This window comes from Lissotriton vulgaris, chromosome 3_2, assembly GCF_964263255.1.
Source record: "Lissotriton vulgaris chromosome 3_2, aLisVul1.2, whole genome shotgun sequence".
In the NCBI taxonomy this organism is placed as follows: Eukaryota; Metazoa; Chordata; class Amphibia; order Caudata; family Salamandridae; genus Lissotriton; species Lissotriton vulgaris.
The window spans coordinates 8,351,360-8,375,266 of record NC_141690.1 but is presented as its reverse complement, the minus strand read 5'-3'; the positions used below and the strand labels follow the sequence as shown (position 1 = coordinate 8,375,266).

Genomic DNA, 23,907 nt, shown 5'->3' with positions numbered 1-23,907 from the left:
AGAAGACATGTACACCTTTACTTTACCGGTAATAGTTTTAAAGAGCCCCAGCATCACAAAATGGATGCTGCTGCCACAGACACGAGTCTGCCCTCCTGCTGCTGGACGAAACTCCAGCAGGGGAGGCCTGGATAATAGGTTTCCTGTGCAGGGAGGTGTAACCATCTCTCCAGACAGGCTTTAGTGTATTGGGGCAGGGTGGGTGCATCCAGTGAATGCTTTTCAGATAGTGCCTGGGGCACACAAGGTGTCCCCATGCATTTCTCAGTTCAAACCGGTTGCTGGGGCACTCAGCCCCAGCCCTGGCGCGAAGAAGGGGAAGGGGTGTTAGTCCATCCCCTAAACTTAGTATAAGTATAGGAACCCAGTCCCTAGGACTTTGGATTACCCTGGACGAAACTCTGCAACATATATCTTGGACCTTCGACATTCTATTTCAACAAGAAGACTGAAGAAATCTCCCTTGGGGTCAAGGAGTGACTCCCCTGTTCAAACAGGCACCAAAGAAGCATCTTGCCGGTCTGCATTTTTGAGGCTCCCGCCGGATCCCCAAGAATCTGCGACACAGGACACGGACTTCCAGACATCTCCGAAGCAGACACGAGTCCCCAGCAAAGTGGAGACCTGTAGCCATCACGAGAGACGCGGGACCGGAACTCCTTGACATTCAGCACATGTGCTAGTGCATCAACGTCCCGAGCTTTCCCGAAGTTGTGCATTGGGCTACTTGTACTCCAAGCCCTGAGCACCTTTTGCACCAAAGCTTGTGGGCATACACTCCACGAGTGTTCCATGGGCCCGCTTCCTGCATTTCTTCTCGAGGCCCCTTCGCGATCACTGGTCCGTCGACTGGTGGGTCCCCACGAAGGAATCTGTTTTGTTTCTTGGGCTTTCCTGGTTGCTCCAGACGAGCCCTGACTCCCCTCCAAAGGGTGAGTCCCTCAGACCTTGCTGGTCTGCACCGAAGCCAATCTACCAAGCCAATTCTTATACTGTGTCTCCTTTCTGGTAAAGAATTGGCTTGGTAGTTTAGTCTGCCCTGTTCCCATGATGCACTGGGCCAGGGACAGAATGATTTGCATATAGCCAGGTTCTGAGCTGGGATGGTGCAGTGAGATAAATAACGGTGATGGATCAAGCCCTGATCTTTGGACTGGGTAAGAGTGGTCTGCTTAATTCAGACACTCTGTTCATCACCACCCCCTTTTCTGAATCGTTGTCGCCAAAAAAGGCAACGGCCATCAAAGGGCATGTCCATGAGCGTGGACTGAACATCCCTAGAAAAATTGGCGGACCTCAGCCAGGCGTGTCGACGGATCGCCACTGACGTGGAAATCGCTCTGCCCATCGAGTCTGTGGTATCTAGTCCACATCTGATTGAATAACGTGCTGCATTCCGCCCCTCAGCAAGTGCTTGGGCTAAGCGTGCCTGGGCCGCCTCGGGACACTGGGGCAGTACATCCACAACCGTGTTCCACAAGGTGTGTGTGTAACGGCCCAAAAGGCAAGCTGTGTTGATAGACCGCAACCCAAACTCAGTGAGGAGAGAAGTTTCTTTCCAAACTGGTCAAACCTTTTGGATTCCCGATCTGGAGGAGCAGTCGGAAACGCGGTCTGGGACGTAGAGGCCTGGATCAGAAGGCTCTCGGGTAGGGTGAACGGACAGAAAGCAGGGTTCGCCAGGAGCCGGGCGGTGGCGACGGGCCACATTCCGATCCACAGGGGGCACTGTGGAGGGCTTGGACCAAGTGCCCATCAGAACGTCCTTGAGGGCTTCATTGAACGGCAGCATAGGATCCGAAGAGCCGCAGCAGGGAGCTCAAGAGCCAAAGCCTTGGCTGCCCTGCACAACACCACACCATAGGTAGCACCCTCCTCCGTAGTCACGGAGGGAGGAGAGATGAATCCAGTGTCAGGCGATGTATCCAGACCACTGGCCTCCCCCAGCTCATCTTCCCAGTCCGCACTAAACTGGCACTGCCGTGCCAGAGGGTCCTCAGACCCCTCCCAGTCTTCCCCCTCATCGGTGTCCTGATAAACAGGCAGAAATGACAGAGCCGACTCATAGATTAATTACTCACCCACCGACGCCGGAGTGGGTGCCGCTCCGATGACGGAACCGAACCGGGGCTGAAACTGGGGACGGCGATGTCCGAAGACAGCGCAGGGTGTGACACCATCAGGGTCGGCGCCAGCGGAAGAGTCGTGAGGTCAACTGCCGTCGACCGGGTCCAGGCCTGGATACCCGGGGCCCTGCGGCGCGGGACCGAAGTCAACGACGGCGCCGGGGCTGAAGCCGCCGGCCTGCCAGGGCCCCTAGTCGAGTCTGCGGGGCCCGAAGGCGCGCCGACAGGCCTCGAGGGAGGGAAGTGAATCCTCATTGCCACAAGGAAATCACGTATCTACTCCGGCGTCGCATGCAGCCCAGGGACCGGAGGGTATGGGGCTGGATGAGACGCCTGCAGCTCCAGCGGAGTCGCGCGGGTGGTGTCACCCTTAACCTCAATCGTGTCGTGCGACCGGTGAGGGGCATCGGAAGAGCGATGTCAACTTCGACTTCTTTTTAGAGTGCCTCGACTTACCTGAGTGCGAGGACTTGGGGCCCGACGAACGGTGTGGAGCCGACTGCCGGATCTCGAGGAGCTTACGCGACAGCTCCCGCCTAGCTTTCGAGGTCGAGGCCCGGTAGTCGGGGCACGACTTGTCGTCGTGGTCGGCCCAGAGGCAGTAGAGACACCGGCGGTGGGGGTTGGTCCCAGACATCAGGCGGTGACGGGCGTCGCACTGCCTGAATCCAGGCATCCCTACCAGCATCCCTACCAGCACCAGGAGTCGATATCGCCTCAAATAGAATAGCCAAAATAGCGCAAAAGTTAGTAAAAAAATTACTAGGGTACTATCTCTTCCCGGATCAGCGCTTGCTGGCGCGTATAAAAGAACGGACGTCAGCGCGCGAGGGCGGCGTCTAAGTAATCCGATGACGTCATCCCGGCGATCACAACGCAGACGACAGTAGCGGAGCCGCAGATGACGTCTACCGACTACTGCTGACAAAAAATCTTTCCGGATCCAGTCTGACGCCTGGGGATATTCGAAGGTAAGGAATCCAACACTAACCTTTTCTTTCAGATTCTGATTTTTATCTTGCGTTCAATTTTTCCAATATAGACTTGACCGAAAGGGCATTTTAATAGGTATATCACATTGGTGGCGGTCACTTGTAATTTGATTTGATATCCTTTTTGTGGGTGCGGGATGATTGGTCCTTGGAATATATTATTGCAGTTGTGACATGCCAAGGTTCCTTTGTATGTGCTTTCGTGAATTTTCCCTGGTTGTTTCAATAGTTCGCCTACGTTTTTGCTCCTGGTGTAAGCGAAAATCGGGAATTCTTTGAACAGATTGTTGAAGTCCTGTTCTTGTGTTAAGATAGGCCAATGCTTTTTGATGATATTCTTGTATGCGCTACTGACCGTTTTGACACCAAAACATTGAGCTTGCTTTCTTTCGATTTGGGTTTCAAAAATAGTTCATCAAGTGTCGTCGATTGACTGCATTGGATTGCTTGATCTAGGATGGCTTTCCAGTATCCTCTTTGTTTGAATCTAATAGCCATTTCTTCTATTCGTTGTTTTGCTATATATGACTGTGATGTTATTCGTTTAGCTCTTAACATTTGTGAATATGGTAAGTGGTAACTGTTGCGATCCGTAGGATTTCTATTTAAGTCTGTCTCTAGTGAAAAACCTGTGTTGGCTATTGCCACATCTAGGAAGGTGATGCGTTCTTTTTAAATCTCATACGAGAATTGTATGAGTTCGTTGATGAGATTTAGCTCATCCAAAGCTTGCAATAATATGTCATTTGGGCCGTTCCATATGATGAAAATATAATCAATGTAGCATATGAATAGTTTGCTGTGTGTGTTCCAGGGAGTTTTTGATATTATATTCTCCTCTTCAAATCTTCTATGAACAAATTAGCATACGCCGGCGCAATTGCCCATTGATGTTCCAGTCATTTGTAGGTACCAGTCCTCTTTCCATTTGAAATAACACTGAAACATAGTAAAGTGGAGTAGTTCCATTAGGAAGGTTTGCATATTTGGATTAAGTTCATAACGTAATAAAGCATGCTCTATGGCTTCAACGCCTAGGCTTGTGGTATTGAGGTGTATAGTGTCTTATGTCTACTGTGCACAGTAGAATGGACTCATCTGGATTGATCTGAACTTGATTTAGTTTTGAAAGGAAATCCGTGGTGTCTTTGATATAGGTTTTCATTTTTTATACACTCTGTTGAAGGTATTTGTCCAAGAATTTACCTATTGGCTCGTGGAGATTACCACGGGTGGATGCTATGGGCCTAAATGGTGGATGTTGCAGATCTTTAGGAATTTTGGGAACCATTTATATGGTGGGGCTTCTCGGATGGCTTTGTATTAAGAATGTCTTTGTCCTCGTTGATTGTACTGTTTTCGTAAGCTTTTTGGACAAATGGATTTAAGTAAGGTTATGAAGAATTCAGTAGGATTGGTTTCCAGTCTTATGTAGATGGATTCATACTTCACTTTCATAATGTGTAGTATTTAAGACTACAATTGCTCCTCTTTCATCAGCCTTTTGGCAAATTATGTTGGGATTATTTGCTAGTTTGAGTATGCAAAACTCTTTTTGAGTGAGGTTATTTTGTCTCTTCTTTTTGGAATAGTTCAATTTGGTACGGTCTAGTTTTACTAGGTTCTCAAATGTGTCTAATGATTTATGGCTGACTGGAGCCATATACGTGCTGTGGGGTTGTACCCCCAGTAGTTGGTCTTGTAGCACATTGTCAAAAAAATGTCTTAATCTCAGTTTTCCCATGAATTTAAAGAAACTTATTTCAAGTTCCAACAAATTGGTGTGTGCTGTGGAAACGTATGAGGTGCTCTTTGAAGTAATTTCAGCTCGTTTTGATCCACACTTTGATCTGAAATGTTTAGTAATTAAATTTAACTCTGTGTTGTCTTCTTGTCTTTGTCCCTCTCTGAGGTTCCGTGACGATTTGAACCCGTGTTTTCAACATTGTCGTAAACGCATAATTTTGGTATCAGTGAACCGCAAATGATCCATTTAGCATATCCTGGTGTTTTCGCTATGCTACGAGCAAGAGCACTCCTGTTATAAACACATTTCTGATTCACCCATGGCATCCATCTTAGAGTATGGCAGCCATTTTGTATTCTTGCCCTCACATAGTCAATGGACACGCAACGACCTCTGATCAACCCATTTAGTTTAAGGACACGTAAGCCTTAGCCGGCGATTCACCTTGCTAGTGACACGTACACCTTAGGACAGAAACGCTGTGGGCGCATGACTCGGCAAAAGCTGCCTCCCCAGCCTGAGGCCAGTCCTGTTATACTGGTTCTCGTGTTCGTTGGCCTGATCATGATTAGGCGGCCGAAGCTGGTAGCCTTGCCCATTTACGACCCACAAACATCTCTTATCCTGCTTTTCTATCTTCTGCACCTGGCTCTGCTCCTTTCTTTCTGGGCCTTTATTAGGGGGAGGTAACGAAATTTACGATGAGGCGGTCCGGCTCTTGAATGAAAAGTTGACATGAGATTATGATGGAACAGTGGGAACCCCTCGTTCGTAATGTTTTGACATCAGATATTGTTGACGATTCTTGTGTAACACCAAATATTTATTGTTTAGGACATGAAGGTTTAGAAATGTATTAGCATGTGAAGAATGTTGCCCCAAGCTGAAAATTTAGTATTTAAGGAGCAACCCACTTTGTACAAATCGAACAGGCTCCTAGATTCTGCCCGTGTGTAGTTTCTGTGACTTCTGTGTCCCTGCAGTAATAAAACTTTGGTCTTTGACGCCACCATCGAGAAGCCCGTGTTTCTGTTTATTTGTGCACCGAGACAGGTAGAACTCCGGGGTCTTCGGGTGTTGTCCCTGACACCTCTGGACGGAACCAAAAAGTCCAGAACTCCATCTCCAAAGTGACAGTGATGCTCCTGGTGGCCGGTGTTCCTTTTTCTTTTTCCCCTCCTGGGTCGTTTTTTTCTGTTTGGCTCGATTCTAAAAAAGGCTCTCCTGGGGCTGTTCTTGGTTCAACTGTTGGTAGAGTCTGGGACTCTATAGGTATTGCTTGTGGTCTTGCATCCGTTGCCTGTGTTTGTGAAGATCCATGTGGTCTCTCAGGTCTTTGTGGTCTTGGTCTGTTAGATAGGTCACTACCTGATGAGGATGTGTCTGTATGTTGTGAGTATGGTTTATTTTGTCTTCTGCGTGATTATACCTCCGCCCAACTGTAAACTTCACCAAGCTTGTAATCATCTGTGTCATCTGTTTCTTTCGTTGACCTCTTGTGAGTGTTTTGTCAATTGTTCAGTAATATCTTCTAAGACGTTTGTCTAATCATCAGATGACAGTGTTGATCAGTTCATTGGTGACTGTGACTATTTCTTTCGATAATTTCTACAGTATGTTGGATTGCTCTTCAATTATTATGAGTACTGTGAGAAGTTGCCCTGATATATGATGTTCACTAGTTCTAGTGATCACCTTGTATCAGTCCAAACAACCCTTATGGTGATTGGTTGTAAGTCAACCTTATAGGCCAGCTATCCTAGTGGTAGCATGGACAAAGCAGTCTTAGGCTAAACTCTTTTGGCATGTGAAGCCAGCTGTTTTACCACATATAACCCCTTGAATACCAAGTGAAAGGACACCACACAGGTTGTTATGAAAATAAACAAGTATTTATTAACTAACATACACCTCTGAACTCTTTATGAGGTCAGAGGGCTAAGCACATGACAATCTCTTAGGAAAAATACGTTCAAGTTCCACAATTTACAATGGTGCCCTAGGGGCACGACAAACCATATACTAAGTAAGTGGAATGTGAAAGTCGATAATAGGAATGGAGCTGTCCAGAGGCTGTAGGATCGCTGGGACCACGCTATACTAACTTGAGGTAAGTAATAGGAGGCCCACGGAATGAGTGTGCAGAGTGTGAACTCACACGCGAGATGCGTACAAACGTCTATGGACAGTACAGTTTAAGAAAAAGGTGAGTACGGACGTCCCTGACTAGATGGGACCAAAACGAATGTGGAACTGGACACTAGGAGAGACAAGCTACCCTTCAGCACCGAAATGCTCGTGTTACCTCACCCACAGGCTGCGGGTGCATAGGTGCCAAGTCGTGTCGGGTTCCGGCGTTGAAGTCTATAGAGCCTGGAGGAAAAGATGCTGCAGGCGGTCAGGAGGAAGATGTCCGGTGTGATCCAAGGGTGGATCAGTGAAGAGAAGAACCTGAAAGCAGAGGGGACAATGTTCAAAGGCACTAGCCAGTGACTGAAGTGGAACCAGGAGTGGAACCAGATGTAGTCGTCGCGATCAGGTGAAGGTGGACGCTTGTCCCTGCAGCCACGTGGACCAGGTGGTGTCTTCGATGACCAGGATGGAGGCACGAGCTGTCCCACGCAGGCTCTCGCTGTCGGCGGTGTCGGCTTCGGATTCGGAGTCAACAGGCCTTGGCAAAGGAAACCCACGCGGTGAGTGGAAACTGCGTCTGGAGTGGACCAGGAGGGTCCGGGGTGCTCCTCTTTTGGAAGTGAGCAAGGGCCAGTCTGGAACAACCAGACCAGCAGTGAAGTTGTCGGGTTTCGTCATCTAGGAGGTCACTAGCCAGCCGGCAAGTGACCAGACAACGCGTCGAGCAGCAAACAGGCAGAAGGGCCCCACGCAGATCTCGTGGATGCTGGAGGGCTGGTCTTCGGTGCAGGAGCTGCTCGGGGTCGGGGCTTCTTAGTCCCCAAAGCACTTGGACGAGGATACCTCTGAAGTCGTGCTGGAGCGAAGTGCTGCTTCTTTCAAGATGGCCGGTCCCACGTGTCTCGTCGCACCCACGGATCTCAGCTGTGCTGCAGATGTAGGTAGAGGTCGGAGAGGTCTGGGAATCCGGGTCTCGTCGGGCTCTGAAGTCTGGATCCGGGAAGGAAGACGACAAAGGGAAGCCGCTGGACGCTGATGGTGCCTGCTTGTGCAGGGTGGACACTCCTTGCCCACAAGGGAGATTTCTTCAGTCTTCTGTGGAGCAGAACGTCGAAGTCCAGAGTTTCTTCTTGTAAAGTTGTTCAGGATAATCTAATTTGGAATGGGACCAGCTCCTACCTTTATCCGGCTAAAGGGGGCTGTACTACGACTAGGTCCCTCCTCTGGGTGGGACCAGAAAGGGGGGTGGTTACACCCCCTATCCTTTGTCCGGTCTTGCGCCAGCTCTGGGGCTGGAGTGCCCCAGGAACTGGTTTAGACCGGTGTATGCACAGGGACACCTTGTGTGCCCCAGGCATGTCTCATTCCTTTCAGCCCTGTCCTACCTAATACACAAAATCCTGTCTGGGGTGGTGCTAGCACCTCCCAAGGCAGGAAACCCAACAATTCCTGTAAACGGGCGTCGAATAACCATCGCGAGGCATTGCTTCCGCCCCCTGTTGACAAACCTCCTTTGAACAGACTGGCTTGTGTCACCACGTTTAGCACCGCTTCTTCAATGATCCAAAAGATCATTAGACAGAAATGGCGTATTCTGAACAGTGCGGGTGATAATATTCCGCTGCCACTGTTCTCGTTCAAGAGAAGTACCAATTTAAGAGATTAATTGGTCCACACCAGACCAGACACACTACTCAAGAAACCACATTGACATTGTGGAATCTTCCTCCGGTCCAGGGACATTACCCGTGCGGCAACTGCTCGGTGTGTGCCCAGACCAAGAAAACTCTATCAGTCGATATTGGCACAACACGACCCTGGATACTTAAACGACACACAAACTTTAACAGCGACAAAGTCATCTATCAAATCACTTGCCCTTGTACTTTATGGTACATAGGCATGACAACGAGGAAGATCAAACTGCGAATTCAGGAGCCTAAGATTACAATTAGGCGCAACAAACAAGCGACCCGGTTGACGTCTCATTTTCTCACAATGAAACACTCTGCAGAAGAGTTAGAATGGCTAATTCTAGAACAACCATTCATACCCCCACATGTAAGCAACATTTCCAATTTTCTACTTAGAAAAGAACAGAAATGGATTTTTAAACTTAAATGCGACACCGAGGGGTTAAATGATGACATACCGTGGTCACAGCTATAGGTATTCCAACGTTATAATCCTTGACACTGAGAAGTGGTTCTGGGTGTATTATCAACACAGACGTCTTTGTAAGAACCTGCAACATCTGTATAGTTGCACAATTGGAAATTAGGCAAACATTTGCCTCCAAGGCACCACGAATATACGTCCATTGAAGGTATATTGGCTCCGGACTTCAATCTCTGTATTCGTACGGAAACATTTTTCTAACATTTTTCTATCCGTAATCTCTAGCATTGGTGGACAAACTACCAAAGGGCATCTGACTTCTTTTATCTCCTGTACAAAGAATCTGTCGATGTTCTGACCAAAACAGTCTTGATAACATCATAACCAGCGCTGTCTGTATGTGCTCACTTCCTGCAGCACTTAGGCTCGGCATATCCTAGGTGCTTTCGCGTTTTTTCAGGACCGGACCCATCTACAATCTAAGACTGCAAAGTGCCCCATGGTGGTCCGTACGGAGTCGTCAACCTATTGACTCACGATTTAGTACATTTCTGATACTATTCAATATGCTGTCCGAAGGTGATAGTGAGCTTAACCTAAGAATGGACATTTGTTAAAAAAATAAATCACAAATTTTTTTTATCACACTTTGCTTCTGTTTAAGTTCCTTTCCGGTTTTGTACTCCAATAACCAGGGACTTGTCAGACACTCCCCCACCACAGGGAATTGGCATTGGAATATATTCTAATGGAGGAAGACATTGGTTCATTTGCTGACCTGCGTCAGGGGTGAACCAACCAATCTTAATACATCCGATAATTTGGGTGAGGCCGTAACTTATACACTACCGTTAAGGGCCACCTTATGAGGACAGCAGCACAGTCCAATACAACAATAATGCTATTCCTAGGAACGCAACGCGAACACAGAGCGAGTCTTCAAAAACAACACAGAATTGTGAGCCCACCCGGCTTCGATTCAGAGTTGGACACTTATCAACTCAGTGTTTACATTTTGGGAATACTGTTCGATAGGAAGGCAAGCGTGGGCAAAAATAAAAAATGTATAAACCAAGCATAATAACCACTGAACACGGTATGTTGCATATATGCGCATATCTGTGTACTTTTACTTTGAATACACCCTTCTTCCGCCCCGAGTCCCCTTCCGGTTTTGGATTCGACCAACCAACAACCGGGTACTCAGAAGTAGAACTGTTCCACCGCGGTCCGCAGGGAACTGTGTTTGTTTATTCACCAACTTAATTTCCAAGCAAACACGAACACGTCACACAGTGTGGGCGGGGCATCCAGCCGAATACCGGCTTTAATAGGACTATACATCGTCATGATTGACCTATAAGAATAGCGGTACGATTAGAATGTTTTTCCATCAGATGTCACACGAGCACGGAGCGGCTTTCAATTTATCAAACACATAATGCAGCTCTCTCTCTGGTCCGCATGCTATTCTTATAAGCCTCAGCACGAAACAGCCTCGCCACCTCCCCCTCGGCTCAGATGCCAGACCGAGGCAACGACGGAGAGGGGAGTGCGGGCTGTGCGGTGGTAATTTACAGGCAAACCTAATGGGTTAGAATACTTAGCTGCACTATGGAGGGGCTATGGGATTATTTCACAACCATTTATATACATTTCTCCTCTTTGAAAAATGGGACTATTTCACAACCATTTACATACATTTCTCCTTTTTGAAAAATGGGACTTGTCAAAGTTTTTTGAATAATTGGGACAGATTTTCTTTCCTCATGTAACAAAGAAACATTTTAAACAGTTGAACATGCAAAGTATTGATCACTTAATTTGAGCTCTAATGTCAATGGGGTCTTGGACCTGCATCTCTGTTCTTCCTTGTCACATAGTAAGTGTATGTCATACAAACTCAAGTTACATAACACTAATTATACTCTGAAAATTTCAGTGCGTGGCCTCTTTGACCTGAGCAAGTGCCAGGCGAGGTGAGGCTGTTCCTCCCTACAATTTTGGGTGAGTGAAAAATAGAATGGAAATATTAAAGTATTAACACAATGGTTGCTCTTGTTAATGTCTTGACAACTGCACTGTTTTGTGTGTTTTTCTTCTTTCTATTTTCTGTTCCATAGGAGAGGTTTTGAGAAAACAAAGATACGAGACTATTTCACAATTGATACGTCTACATACACGAGACTTTATCACGTCACGTGGTAAGTCTTGCAGTAGTGAACATCATAGGTCCTGATGAAAGCTGTGGGGGCTGAAACATGTTGACCCATTACCATTCATGGTGAATAGTAATTTTTTACATACTATTTCCACTCTGCTTTTAATTATGTCGTTTTGATGGTCACATTCAATAAAGTTTCTTGAGACATCAAGACAGGCATTTTTAGATCACCACTATATCTGTTTATACTTTGCACTATTTTCTGAGCACTGCAACTTGCCCTTACAGCCTCAAAAAACTCATCTTTTGGTTGATGGTCCAACCTGTGTATCCGACACTAGCTACCCTCAGGATTTTTCCTGTGAAAGTGCTTATCGGATACCAACTTCTTTCAACAACCCAGATGATGAAGTTCCGCTATTATGTGGGCTGATGGGTACATTTGTCGTTCATCATTTGAACATTCATTCTTTTTCTCTCCTCTCCTCTGCAATTTTTGTAATAACCTTTTGGTATGTGTCCTACCCCAAGATGCACCATTTTGCCCCACATGACAGAACTCTTCCCATGGTGTCCAGTGCTCACTAGTCCAACCCACAGATGTGGCTACCAAGGGGCTACACACCCCTGAAAAAATGGTTTGACAACTGGTTTTCCCTATTCTGCTGAAGTGCCATGCCTCTCTACCTTAACAATAGGGTAGCTCCTCTCCCAAGTGTTTCCCATTTAGTCTTTAAATACTGCTTCTCCTTGAAGATTGCCTTTTGGGCCAACACCAGGACAGTTAACTTCCAGGATGAGGTAACATGTCCCCCAGTGGCAGGCCTCTATTGTTACCTTTCCTGGAAGTTGTTCACCTGTCTACCCAGGCAGTGGTCCCAATAAGAAGTCAGCAGGGCTGGGATGTCATACTGTAGTCCTGTACTTGGCAAGGGGCCACTAGTCTTTAAATGTTTCACTGTTGTAACAATTAAAAGTACGTTTTACTTTTTAATATACACTCTGAACTTGGGGCTCGTCAGGCCTACCCATGGGAGTGACATATTTTAAAGGGTGGATTGGCCCTTGCCATTGGCTTTGATGGCAAAGTCGAGTTAGCGGTTTTAAACTGCCCTTTCAGTCTGCAGTGGCAGATTGGGAGCTAATATGCTACTTACCAGTATGCATCTGTTCTTGGCATGTAGGGCTGCTGACATTCATATCTGTGCATAGATCGCCGCCTAGTGTTGGGTCCGGATGATCGCACATTGTTGTCCTGGAAGAGTCTTCGAAGTATCACGAGATAGGTGGCTCCTCCGCTGGACTACAGTACGCATGGGCATCGACTCCATCCTCAGATTGTTTTTAGCCATTGTGGCCAAGATGGAGTGAAACTATGTGAATGATGACCATGCTAGAAGTATGTGTGAATGCTGCAGCCGCTACAGGCGCCGGGGAGGAGGGCGGGCGATATGAATGTCAGCAGCCCTACATGCCAAGAACAGATGCATACTGCTAAGTAGCATATTCGGTTCGAGGCATGTAGGCTGCTGAATTCATATCTGTGCATAGAATACATAGCAGTCCCTCCATTAACGGCGGCCGCCTGTGCCAGCTGCAGCAGTTTGGAAAAGTGTTTTTATAACAGCCTGCCCTACAGCTGCCTGCTGTTTGGAGTGCACATCAACACAGTAGTGTTTTGTAAATGTGTGTGTGGTAGACCATGTAGCTGCTCTACATATGTCTTCCAAAGGAATATTTCCAAGGAAAGCCATGGAGGCCCCCAACTTTCGGGTGGAGTGGGCCCGCGGTGGAATGGTGAGAGTGCGCTTGGCTTTCTGATAGCAGATTTGAATACATTTAACGATCCACCTGGCTATACCAGCCTTGGAAACGGGGTTGCCTTTGTGTTGTGGCGAAAAGGCAACAAATAGTTGTTTCGTTTTCCGAAAATCTTTGGTCCTTTCAATGTAGTACATTAGGGCCCTCTTGATGTCAAGTGTGTGGAGCATCCTCTCCGCAACCGATTCAGGATTTTGGAAGAACACAGGTAGTTCTATAGTCTGGTTGATATGGAACTGAGAAACTACCTTAGGAAGGAACTTAGGGTTAGTGCGAGGCACCACCCTGTTGGAATGAATTTGAATAAATGGCTCTTGAATAGTTAGTGCCTGGAGTTCACTAACTCGTCGTAGCGACGTAATCGTTATAAGCAAAGCCACTTTCCATGTCAAGAACTGAATCTCGCAGGAATGCAGTGAGTCGAAAGGGGGACCCATGAGCCTGGTGAGGACCACATTTAGGTTCCACTCGGGAGCTGGTGGCGTCCGCGGAGGAATGACTCGTTTGAGTCCTTCCAGAAAGGCTTTAATGGCAGGCACCCTGAAAAGTGAGAGGTGCTGTCTGTTTTGGAGATAAGCAGCCATTGCGGATAGATGTATACGAATGGAAGCATAGGCCAGATTACATTTGTACAGATGTAAGAGATAACAAATGATGTCCTGAATAGAGGCATCCAGCGGGTTAATGTTGTGGTCTGCACAATAAATGACAAACCGCTTCCATTTCGCCGCATAGCATGCTCTGGTGGTGGGCTTTCTTGCCTCCCTGATTATGTCCATACAGTCAGGAGGTAAGTTGAGGTAGCCAAACTCTAAGACCTCAAGAGCCAGATCGCCAGGTTGAGCTGTTGCGGATCTGGATGCTGAATGTCGCCATGGCTCTGCGTCAAAAGCCTGGGTGTGAGGCGCAGCCTTTGATGCGGTACCACGGACAGTTCCAGAAACGTGGTGTACCATGGTTGGCGAGCCCACGTAGGAGCAACCAGGATGAGAGTCATAGAGTGTTGCTTCAGCTTGCGTGCCACCAGCGGTATTAGAGGTGCTGGGGGAAAAGCGTACGCAAATTTGCCTGACCAGTTCATCCATATCGCATTGCGACTGTGGGCGTGGGAACCTGGCGGCAAAGCTTGGGCATTTGGCATTTTCCTTTGTGGCGAACAGGTCTATCTCTGGATGACCCCACCTTAGGAAGTATGGGTGGAGTACTGATGGATTTATCTCCCACTCGTGCATTTGGTGGCTGTACCTGCTGAGCAGGTCCGCCATCTGATTGTCCTTGCCCGGGAGGTGTTCCGCCATGAGGAAGATATTCGTTTGAATGGCCCACTTCCACATGCTCTGAGCCAGATGAGACAACTGTGGAGAGTGTGTTCCTCCCTGTTTCTGAATGTAGTACATGGCCGTCATGTTGTCCGTCCGGATCAACACGACCTTGTTGCACAGATGTACTTTAAAAGCTTTCATTGCCATGAAGATAGCCATCAGTTCTAGAACATTGATGTGCATCTTCCTTTGCTGCGGTGTCCATAGTCCCTGCACAGTGTAGTGGAGTACATGAACTCCCCAACCCTGGAGAGAAGCGTCAGTCGTCAGAATGATCTGTGGCACAGGATCTTGGAACGGTCGTCCCTTGCAAAGGTTTTGTGGATTCCACCAATGCAGAGAGTTGTATGCACGACCGGTCACCAACACTAGGTCTTTCAACTGTCCGTGAGCCTGAGTCCACTGACGTGCTAAGCACTCCTGAAGCGGACGCATATGTAGTCTCGCGTGCGAGACTATGGAGATGCAGGAGGCCATCATGCCTATCAACTGCATGAACACTCGCGCTGGAAGCGAGTGTTGAGGCCTGAATTTTTGTATCAGCGATTGAATGCTGCTGACCCTCACTGAATTTGGCTGTGCTGTGGCTGCCAGTGTGATTATCGTCGCACCCAGATACTGCCGTATGTGGGCGGGTTGCAGGTGGGACTTTGGGTAATTAAGTGAGAATCCCATATCGTGAAGAAGGTGAATGGTGTGGGACATGTGGGCGGCACACTGCTGGGCTGACTTTGCCTGGATGAGCCAGTCGTCCAGATAAGGGTAGACGTGAATGTTTTGTCTCCTTAGGTGCGCCGCCACCGTCGCCAGGCACTTTGTAAACACCCTGGGGGCCGTGGTGACCCCGAAAGGAAGAACCTTGAACTGGTAATGTTGGTTTTGGATGGTGAACCGGAGGTATTTTTTGTGTGACGGGTGCAGCGGAATGTGAAAATACGCATCCTTTAGATCTAAAGTTGCGAGAAAATCCCCCTGACTGAGCAACGGTAGGACTTGCTGCAGGGTCAGCATGTTAAAGTGCTCCGACAGAATGTACTGATTGAGGGGTCTGAGGTCCAGTATGGGTCTGAGGGACCCGTTCTTTTTCGGTATCAAGAAGTACAGCGAGTAAACTCCTGTGCCTCTTTCTTTGACAGGCACAAGCTCGATTGCCCCTTTTTGCAGCATGACGAGGACCTCCTGCTGCAATAAGTGCAAATGCTCGGCGGACATAGGACGGCGTCTTGGGGGTATGTTGGGTGGAGTGGATGTTAACTCCAGACAATAACCGTACTGTATAAGCTGTGTGACCCACCTGTCTGTGGTGATGGACTTCCAGACTGGCAGGAACTGTTGAAGTCTCCCCCCCGACCTGTGTTGCGTGGTCGGGGGGCAGTGACAAGGCGTCACTGTTTGTTAGTGGCGGAGGATCTGGAGGAGTTGTTTCCACGACCTCTGCCTTTGGCGCTGTTTCCACGATATCCACCTCGACTTTGTTTGGTGTATGTGGTCTGCGTGCTGCCTTTATAGTACTGTTTGGTTTGGGAGAGCTGGCCTCTGGAAACCCCTCTAGTGCTTGAGCGACGAAAAGAACCACCCCGGAACTGCTGGGACTGTAGAGCCCCCATGGACTTAGCAGTTTCAGTGTCCTTTTTGATTTTCTCCAAGGTGGTGTCCACCTCTGTGTGAGAAGTTGGCCTGATATATAATGCTCACTATTCTAGTAAGCACTTTGTATCAGTCCAAACAACCCTTATTGATGATTGGTTGTAAGTCAACCTTATAGACCAGCTATCCTAGTAGCATGGATCCGAGCAGTCTAAGGCTAAAGACTCGAGAGGGCGTGTTAAGCCAGCTGTTATACCACACATATACCCCTTGAACACCAAGTGAAAGGACACCACACAAGTGTTATGAAAATAAACAGTGTATTTATTAAAATCACAACAGCCCTGTACTCTTTATGAGGACAGGGTACTAAGCACAAAACAAAACTCTTATGAAAATACTTAAGTTAGCACAGTATCTACAAATGCCCGAGGGGCATGGAAAACCATATACTCTGAAAGTGGAATGCGAAATTACTAGCAGGTAAGTACAGTACTAATAGGCTTTGGAATCGCTAGGTCTTGACTATAGAATCTTCAGATTACTTCTAGGAGGCCTAGGGGACTCGGGTGCAGAGTGTGCACTCTCACGCGGGATGCGGGACAAAGTCTATGGTAGCTAGATTTCAGAAAGTTAGTGTTCTCGGGCGAACCCGACCTGGTAGGAGGAAAACGAAAGTGGATTCTGACCCTTGGATAGTGAGGCTATGCTGGGGCACCGAAATGCCGAAGTTACCTAGCCCAGGGGCTGCAGCTGCATATGTCTCAAAAGACGTCGGGAATCCTCGTAGACGGACCAGGAGCCTGGAAGAAAGATGCTGGCAGGCGACCAGTGAAGAGAGTTCGAAGTGATCCAAGCCTGGATCTTGAAGACAGATGACACCTGAAAGCAGAGGGGACCAAGTTCGTGACTACTAGCCAGTAGTCAGGTGGCACCAGGAGGGCACCGGATGGTAGTCACCTCGACTAGGTGAGTGAGCGACGCTGTGCTCTGCAGATCTCACGGACCAGGAGGCGTTGTCGGCGACCAGGATGGAGGAGCGAGCTGTCCCACGATGGATGAAGCTGTCGGCGTCGCTGGACCCAGGATTGGGCAACAAAGCCTTGGCAAATTCAAGCCCACGCGGTGGACTCAAAATGGCGTCTGGAGTGGACCAGGAGGGTCCGGGGGGCTTCTCTTGTGGAAGGAAGCAAGGGCCAGTCTGGAGCAACCAGACCAGCAGCAGTGATGTCGTCGGGCGTCGTTAAGAAGGCCACAAGCCAGCCGGCTAGTAGCCAAACAACGCGGTGAGCAGCAAAAAGCAGAAGGGCCCCACGCAGATCGTGGAGATGCTGGAGGGCTGATCTTCGGTGCTGGAGCTGCTCTGGGTTGGGGCTTCTCGGACCCCAAAGCACTCACCAGTGGGAGACGCGGTGGGCTTGTTGCAAAGAAGTCGTGCAGTCTTGGCGATCGTCGGTCCCTCGAGGTCTCGTCGCACTCACGGTTCTCAGCTTGGCTGTAGAGGTGAGTAGAGGTCAGAGGTGCCAGGGAAGCCGGGTCTCGTCGAGCTGGGTCGTCAGATTCCTGAGGAAGGACTTGCAGCAGGCCGCAGTGTTCTTAGGATGGTGCCTGCGGGTGCAGGGTGACTACTCCTTAGCCACAAGGGAGAATCTTGAAGAAGAAATCTTGATGTCCTTTCGCAGAAAGTCGTGTCTTGATTCCAAAGATGATCTAATTTGAACAGGGGGCCCGCTCCCATCTTTATACTAACAAAGGGGGCTGACCCGGTGACTAGGTCCTGCCTATGGGTGGGACTAGGAGGGGGGTGGCTACACCCCTCTCCCATGCCGGACTTTCCCCAGGCCAGGGGCTGGTGTGCCCCTGGAACTGGTTCTGACCAGCCTATGCATAGTGAGCACCGGGGTGCCACTCAGCAGTCACCTTCCTGTAAGGCCCTGCCTACCCAGGATACACAAAACCCTGTCTGGGACGGTGCTAGAACCGCCCTCAACAGGAAACCCTTTGTCCAGGCTCCCCTCGCTGGAAGGACTCCCAGCTGCAGGGGGTCAGACTCGTGTCTGTGGTGGCAGCATCCATTTTGTGGAGCTGAGGCTTTGCTTAACTTTAACCGGGGTTCACAGTTACATACATGTCGTGTCCCTCTAGAAGGGTGGAATGCTAACCCAGTCGCCAGAATTGGCGAGGGGTTAGTATTCCAATTCGTATGACACCTTACTCGACATGTTTTGATAAAGCAATACCAAAGATAGCATTTAACCACGAGGATTATAATGCACTTAAGAGTATATGGTATGCAATATCATGGAACAGCTATTAGGACTTGGTTCCGCAAGCTGCAGACAGGCTCAGCTCATACCAGAGCACCATCTCACACGATTCCAAGCACTCTGCCTTCAGGATTGTTAAGGCCTGCCATAGGAGTGACTGATAGGAATCTGTGTGTCCATTTTTAGGGTTAGATATAGGTATACTATATCTACAGCAAAGGGTGATTACACGACTTTGCCCCAGCTGTCATGCAGCCAGTTGTGTCAAATTTAGGAGGCCAGCCAGGGGTGGCATAATACATGCTTCAGCCCCTGGTAGGCCCTGGGTACACCTATGCCCTGAGTTACAGGGTCTGATAAGGTGGCCCAGTACCAATTGGTAAATGCACCTAGGGTACATGTTGTAATTTAGAGAGAGAACAGCCAGGCTGTGGGTCTGATTGGCAGGCCCACAGCCAGAGAAAGTCGTAAACCAGTGAGACAAAAGCAAAAAATCTGGGTGATCATAGGATTGCAGACCCTACTCTCCTACACTCTGGGCCAATTAGATGATCAGGGTTTACTGTCTGATTGAGAATGGTGGTCTGTATTTCTGGCTTGAACCCGGAGATTCTGAGCCACGCATGTCGTCCCAGCATGACACTAGTGTTAACAGCTCTGGCCGCGGTGTCTGCCGCGTCCAGTGCACATTTAATAGAAGCATTTGATATGAGCTTCCCTTCTTGGATGAGCATCTCCGCTGCCTCTTTGTATTCATCTGGCAGGTGCTGTAACAGGGTCTCAAGTGTGTTGTAATGTGCCCTGTCATACCTGGCTAGAAGTGCCTGAGTGTTTGAAATGCGCCAGATATTGGCCGCTTGAGCTGCCACCCTTTTCCCTGATGCCTCAAACACCTTAGATTCCTTATCTGGGGGAGGAGCATCACCCGTTGTTTGTGAATTAGCCCTCTTCCGGGCATTAGAAACAACAAGAGAGTCCAACAGCAACTGTCCCTTGATGTAAGTAGGGTCTCCAGGCGCTGGTTTGTACTTCTTTTCAATTCTGGGGTTTATCACCCGGGCTCTTGTAGGCTCCTTAAAGATTTCCCCAGCATGCTTCAAGACACCCTTCAACATAGGCAGAGTCTTGACAGTCCCCTCTGAGACGGAAAAGGTGTCAAAAAGAAAGTCCACTTCAATGGGGTCAGCATGGAGCTGGAAGTCATGATTCTTAGCTGCCCTTTCAATGAAGGCATTAAACGCTGCCGAATCCTCAGTAGGCAACGTTTTTACAGCATACATTTGAGTGTCTGGGGTAGAGTGAGGATCACCTGGGTCAGCAGCAGCTGCCCAGGGTTCATTGGTATCATCTGGATCAGTGTATACTGGATAGCTGTATTCATCATCATCACCTTCCTCAGTGTCCACATCTGAATAAGTGGGTGAGACATCATGGCCAAGTGGAGATACCGGTTCCACAAGAACAGGTGTCGAAGTAGAATCCTTTTTCTTCTTCAGCTGTATTTTATAGGACTCCATTGGCTGTTCCAGGGCGATTTTCAGTTTATAAAGGGAAAGTCTGCCTGTTTCGGCATCGATAAATTGTTCCTGTTGCTCTTCCAACGAGGATTGTCGATGCTTTATGGCCGGGACCACTGTTGTCGACTGACACCGAGAACACCTTCTCGGGCACGTTGGTGGCCATTTTAGGTGCGAAAGCCTTCGGAGCCACTTTCGGCGGCAGCGTGAAGTGGATGGGCGTCGACGTCTTCTGAGGTTTATCGACAGGCTTCGAAGGTGGAGGATCCTTAGGCCCGACACTTGAGGCCTTGTCCTTGATGCGCTTTAGGGAGTCTGCCACCTGCTTGGAGAAGGAGGCGGACGGCTGCGTCGGCTCGACGGAATCCTTCGAGGCACCACCAGACGTGGACTCGTGGGTCGGTCCGCTTTTGGCCTTGTCGACGCGGAGGCTCGAGAACCTTCGGATCACCGAGCCCTTTGTCAGTGTCAACCGTCTTCGGCGCCGATTTGTTCGGTTCGACTGCCTTGACCTTTGTCTTCGGCGCGCTAGACTTCGTCTCAACGCCCTTGAGCTGTTTCTTCGGGTCGATAACGCCCTTCTGCTTCTTCGGTGCTGACAGGTCCAAGGACTTTGAGCCGACCAAAGCAATACGCACTTTTCGTTTCGATGGAGGCATCAGTGCTTTCACTTGCGTTGAGACCGGAGCTTTTACTTTCAGTTTCGATTTCGCAGGTTGCGGCTCCTTAGCAATGTCCGAAGCCGAGCCCAAAGGCTGGGCCGTAGAACTTAATGGAAGATCTTGGGTAAGGCCTAGTGGTGATCCCTCGACCTGAGCCTTAGGAAGTGTTTCGGCCCCAATGTCAGTTTGAGTTAGCTCCTCGCTCGCGCTATCTTCCATGGCCCCAAAGGCCCCGTCGTCGTCTCCTACCTCGTTGACGACTTCTTCCGCCTCGAGCATTTCAACATCCGCGTCGTAGTTGGAGTCAACCTCCGACGCGGGATTCGACAGGTTCTCACGAACCTCCCGGTCAGCTCCATCATCCCCGGCATCGAATATGTCCACAGGCGCCGGTGCAGTCTGCTGGGCTTCCTGGCGGGAAGCGCGTCGATGCAGAAGAGTCTTCTTGGATGGAAACGGGAACAAGCCATGCAGCTGGCTTCATCATGATCCGGCGAAAGACACTTGTTGCACACCGGGTGGACGTCGATGTGGGGATACTTGGAGTTGCACCCGAGACATCTCTTGAAGGGGCTCCTTTCCATGATGGTTCGTCGATAAGGCCTCTGGCGTCGACCGGGCCTTCAGCGTCGAAAAAGCACACGGTTCTTCTGGAAATCCGGCTCAGAACTGAGCTGGAAAGAAACTGGCACCGAACGCAAGACTATACCAACGAAAACCTAAAGGTCTTTTGGCCTTAAGAAAACATTTATATCGATTCCAACTAGAGTGAACCAATATACATCCGAACCCAATGGCGGAAAAAAACAATCTGAGGATGGAGTCAAAGCCCATGCGCACTGTAGTCCAGGGGAGGAGCCACCTATCTCGTGATACTTCGAAGACTCTTCCAGGACAACAATGTGCGATCATCCGGACCCAACACTAGGCGGCGATCTATGCACAGATATGAATTCAGCAGCCCAAATGCCTCGAACACATGTTTTACTTTGTCGTACTCAAGGTGGCAGAACTGATGCTGCAGTCTATGCAAGAGACTTTAACTTATAGGCTCTAGATACCCTTAGTACCATATACTAGGGACTTGTAAGTAGGTTGATCTATGCCAATTGGGGACAAGATAATTAAACATGCACCATTTAAAGGTCAGAGTACATTAACGGAGTCCTGTTCTGCAAGGCTTAGGGATTTTCAGAGCCATTGCACCAGTACCTAGTAGTCAAAATGGGTGCAAAGAGTAGGATTAAACCCGCAAAAAAGCCGGTTTCCTTCCACCATTCAAAGTCTGTGGTGGTGGCACTGTGATCCAATAAACGAAAATGGTGCTCTGTTATTTCAGAATTATCTAACTACATTTGCAGGCTATCTCACAAAGCATATCAGATGCATAATGTATTAACACAAAAGCAACAGTCCCAAATAACCTAATTTCAAAACATACCAACAAAGTACTATAAAACTCCTTAGGAGTTTCTATTAAGTGCAATGGAGCCAGTAACAAGAGTTAGCAGTTGCATTGAAATTATACTTTATCATTTCAGTGGGAACACTGATGGTTAGTCGTGTTCTACACGAAGCGCTCACCTGCTTAAAGAAAGCAACATAGAAGACTAGGAAAAAAAATGAGGGAATTGGCAGGATAAATCTGATTTCATCATGCTTGTCCCCAAAAACAATTCTAATCACTGTATTTCCTCTCCTCCCAGGATTACTGGGACCCATCGTAACTCCAAATAGGGAAATTCAGGAACTTTTAAGAGACCAATTATAATAAGAGCCTACATTTAAAAGTACTTCATTTAAGAATTTTCTTTTATTTACCTTGTCAGGCTGAGTGAAAAACTTCGTTGGAAGAACAGGCTCCTTTTGAGAGTCTGCATTACAAGATGCGCTTTTGCTATTAATAACACAAAGGGCCACATCACATACGGTGTAGAGTTTCTATGGAAAAATAAAATTTGAAAAAAACACATTTAATTTACAAAAGATGAATAAAGGCTAGGAACACTTTACTGGATATATTTTTTAATAGCACTGCAAATAATTTCTACATAAATTCCACTACGAATAACGCAGCAGAACAAATAATAAAATACTAGGGCTGTATTGACTTATCTGACATCTATGTAGAATGTACTTTTGTATCTGGCAATGAAACAAAACAACTATTAAGGCCTATATTCCAGAGCTAGACTCAAGACAACAGAGGCTTGAGGATTGGACACTGACAATAGGGTAGCAAAAGGGTGCTCACAAGGAGAATATGCAAATAGAGGCAGGATTTCGTAAGAGTTCAATTTATTTTGTGGTTTATTGAGCACTTATTATATCCACTGAAGTGAATTCAGGGAAAACATTACCAAAAGGAGGGAATAAAACAAGTTGGGAACTGGAATTAACGAAAGAGTTACTTACCTTCGGTAACAATGTATCAGGTAGAGACGATTCTAGCCGCAGATTCCTTCAAGTAGAATTATCCCCAGGCATGAGACTGGATCCAGAAAACTTTTGCCACAGCATCCCTGCGCACTGGGGGCGGGGCGCCACCACGCGACTCCGCCCAGGTGTCGTCCGCGTACGTGACGTCAGACAGGTTACATAAGACCAACCCCGGTGCGCCTACGTCCGTTTTCTTCGTAGAACTTTTCCGCACCACAACACGGAGCCACCAGACAAAAAACTGTGGGAGCATGGGAACAGTGTGCGAAAGACAATCAACATCATAAGGAACAGTGCAACACTGCAGTGTCCACAGGCTGGGGCAGAAGAAAGAACAGAGCAGAGCCCTGAGCAGCCACCCTGTCAGTACATAGACAGCCTTCCACCTGCAACAAGGAACATGCGTAAAAAGCCATGATACACATAACAGGCCCACCACCCCCATCCAGACTAAGGAAGGGGAGACAGTCCCAAGACATACAGAAACACAAACCTCCTAGCCACCCCAGCATAGAGGGCAACCACCTTCAAGAGATAAGGGCAAGGCCTAGCCAGATGACCCCTATTCGGAAGTAAGCAGAGGGGCCAGGACCCTCAGCAGCAACAGGAAGGGAGGGGAGGGAAGGACAGAGATTGAAGGTAAACCCCCCCCAAACCTGGAGTAAAAAGAGCAGCGGGCACAGAAACACCGTAACCCCATCCTCCAAGGAACTAAGAGGAGAAATGAACCGCAACCAGACAGAGCCACCAGTCAGAAGCAAAGAAGGGACTCACATGAAACACAACCCCCCCCCCCCCCCCCCCCCAACCAGGAGGCAAGTACCGAGGAGCAACACAAGAGTCCTTGCAGAAAGGGGAGAGAGGGCGGGCCGTGGTGGAATCTGCAGCTAGAGTCGTCTCAACCAGATACATTTGGACAATAGGTTTCCTGCTTGGGGAGGTGCCAGCACCTCCCCAGACAGGAGGATGTGTATTGGGACAGGGAGGGCTGAATAGATGGAGACCTGCCTGA

The 23,907-nt window shown here is 48.4% G+C and overlaps 1 protein-coding gene across 2 annotated transcripts in view; it reads right to left on the bottom strand.

Moving 5' to 3' along the window:
* The window catches only part of PDS5A (PDS5 cohesin associated factor A), a 1,517,933-nt gene that overhangs the window by 253,641 nt on the left and 1,240,385 nt on the right, over positions 1 to 23,907 (bottom strand). For both annotated transcript variants that reach the window (XM_086963962.1, XM_086963961.1), the window contains exon 28: positions 22,278 to 22,397. In XM_086963962.1, coding sequence (XP_086820088.1) covers positions 22,278 to 22,397 — 120 coding nt within the window. The remainder of the gene's footprint in view (positions 1 to 22,277; positions 22,398 to 23,907) is intronic.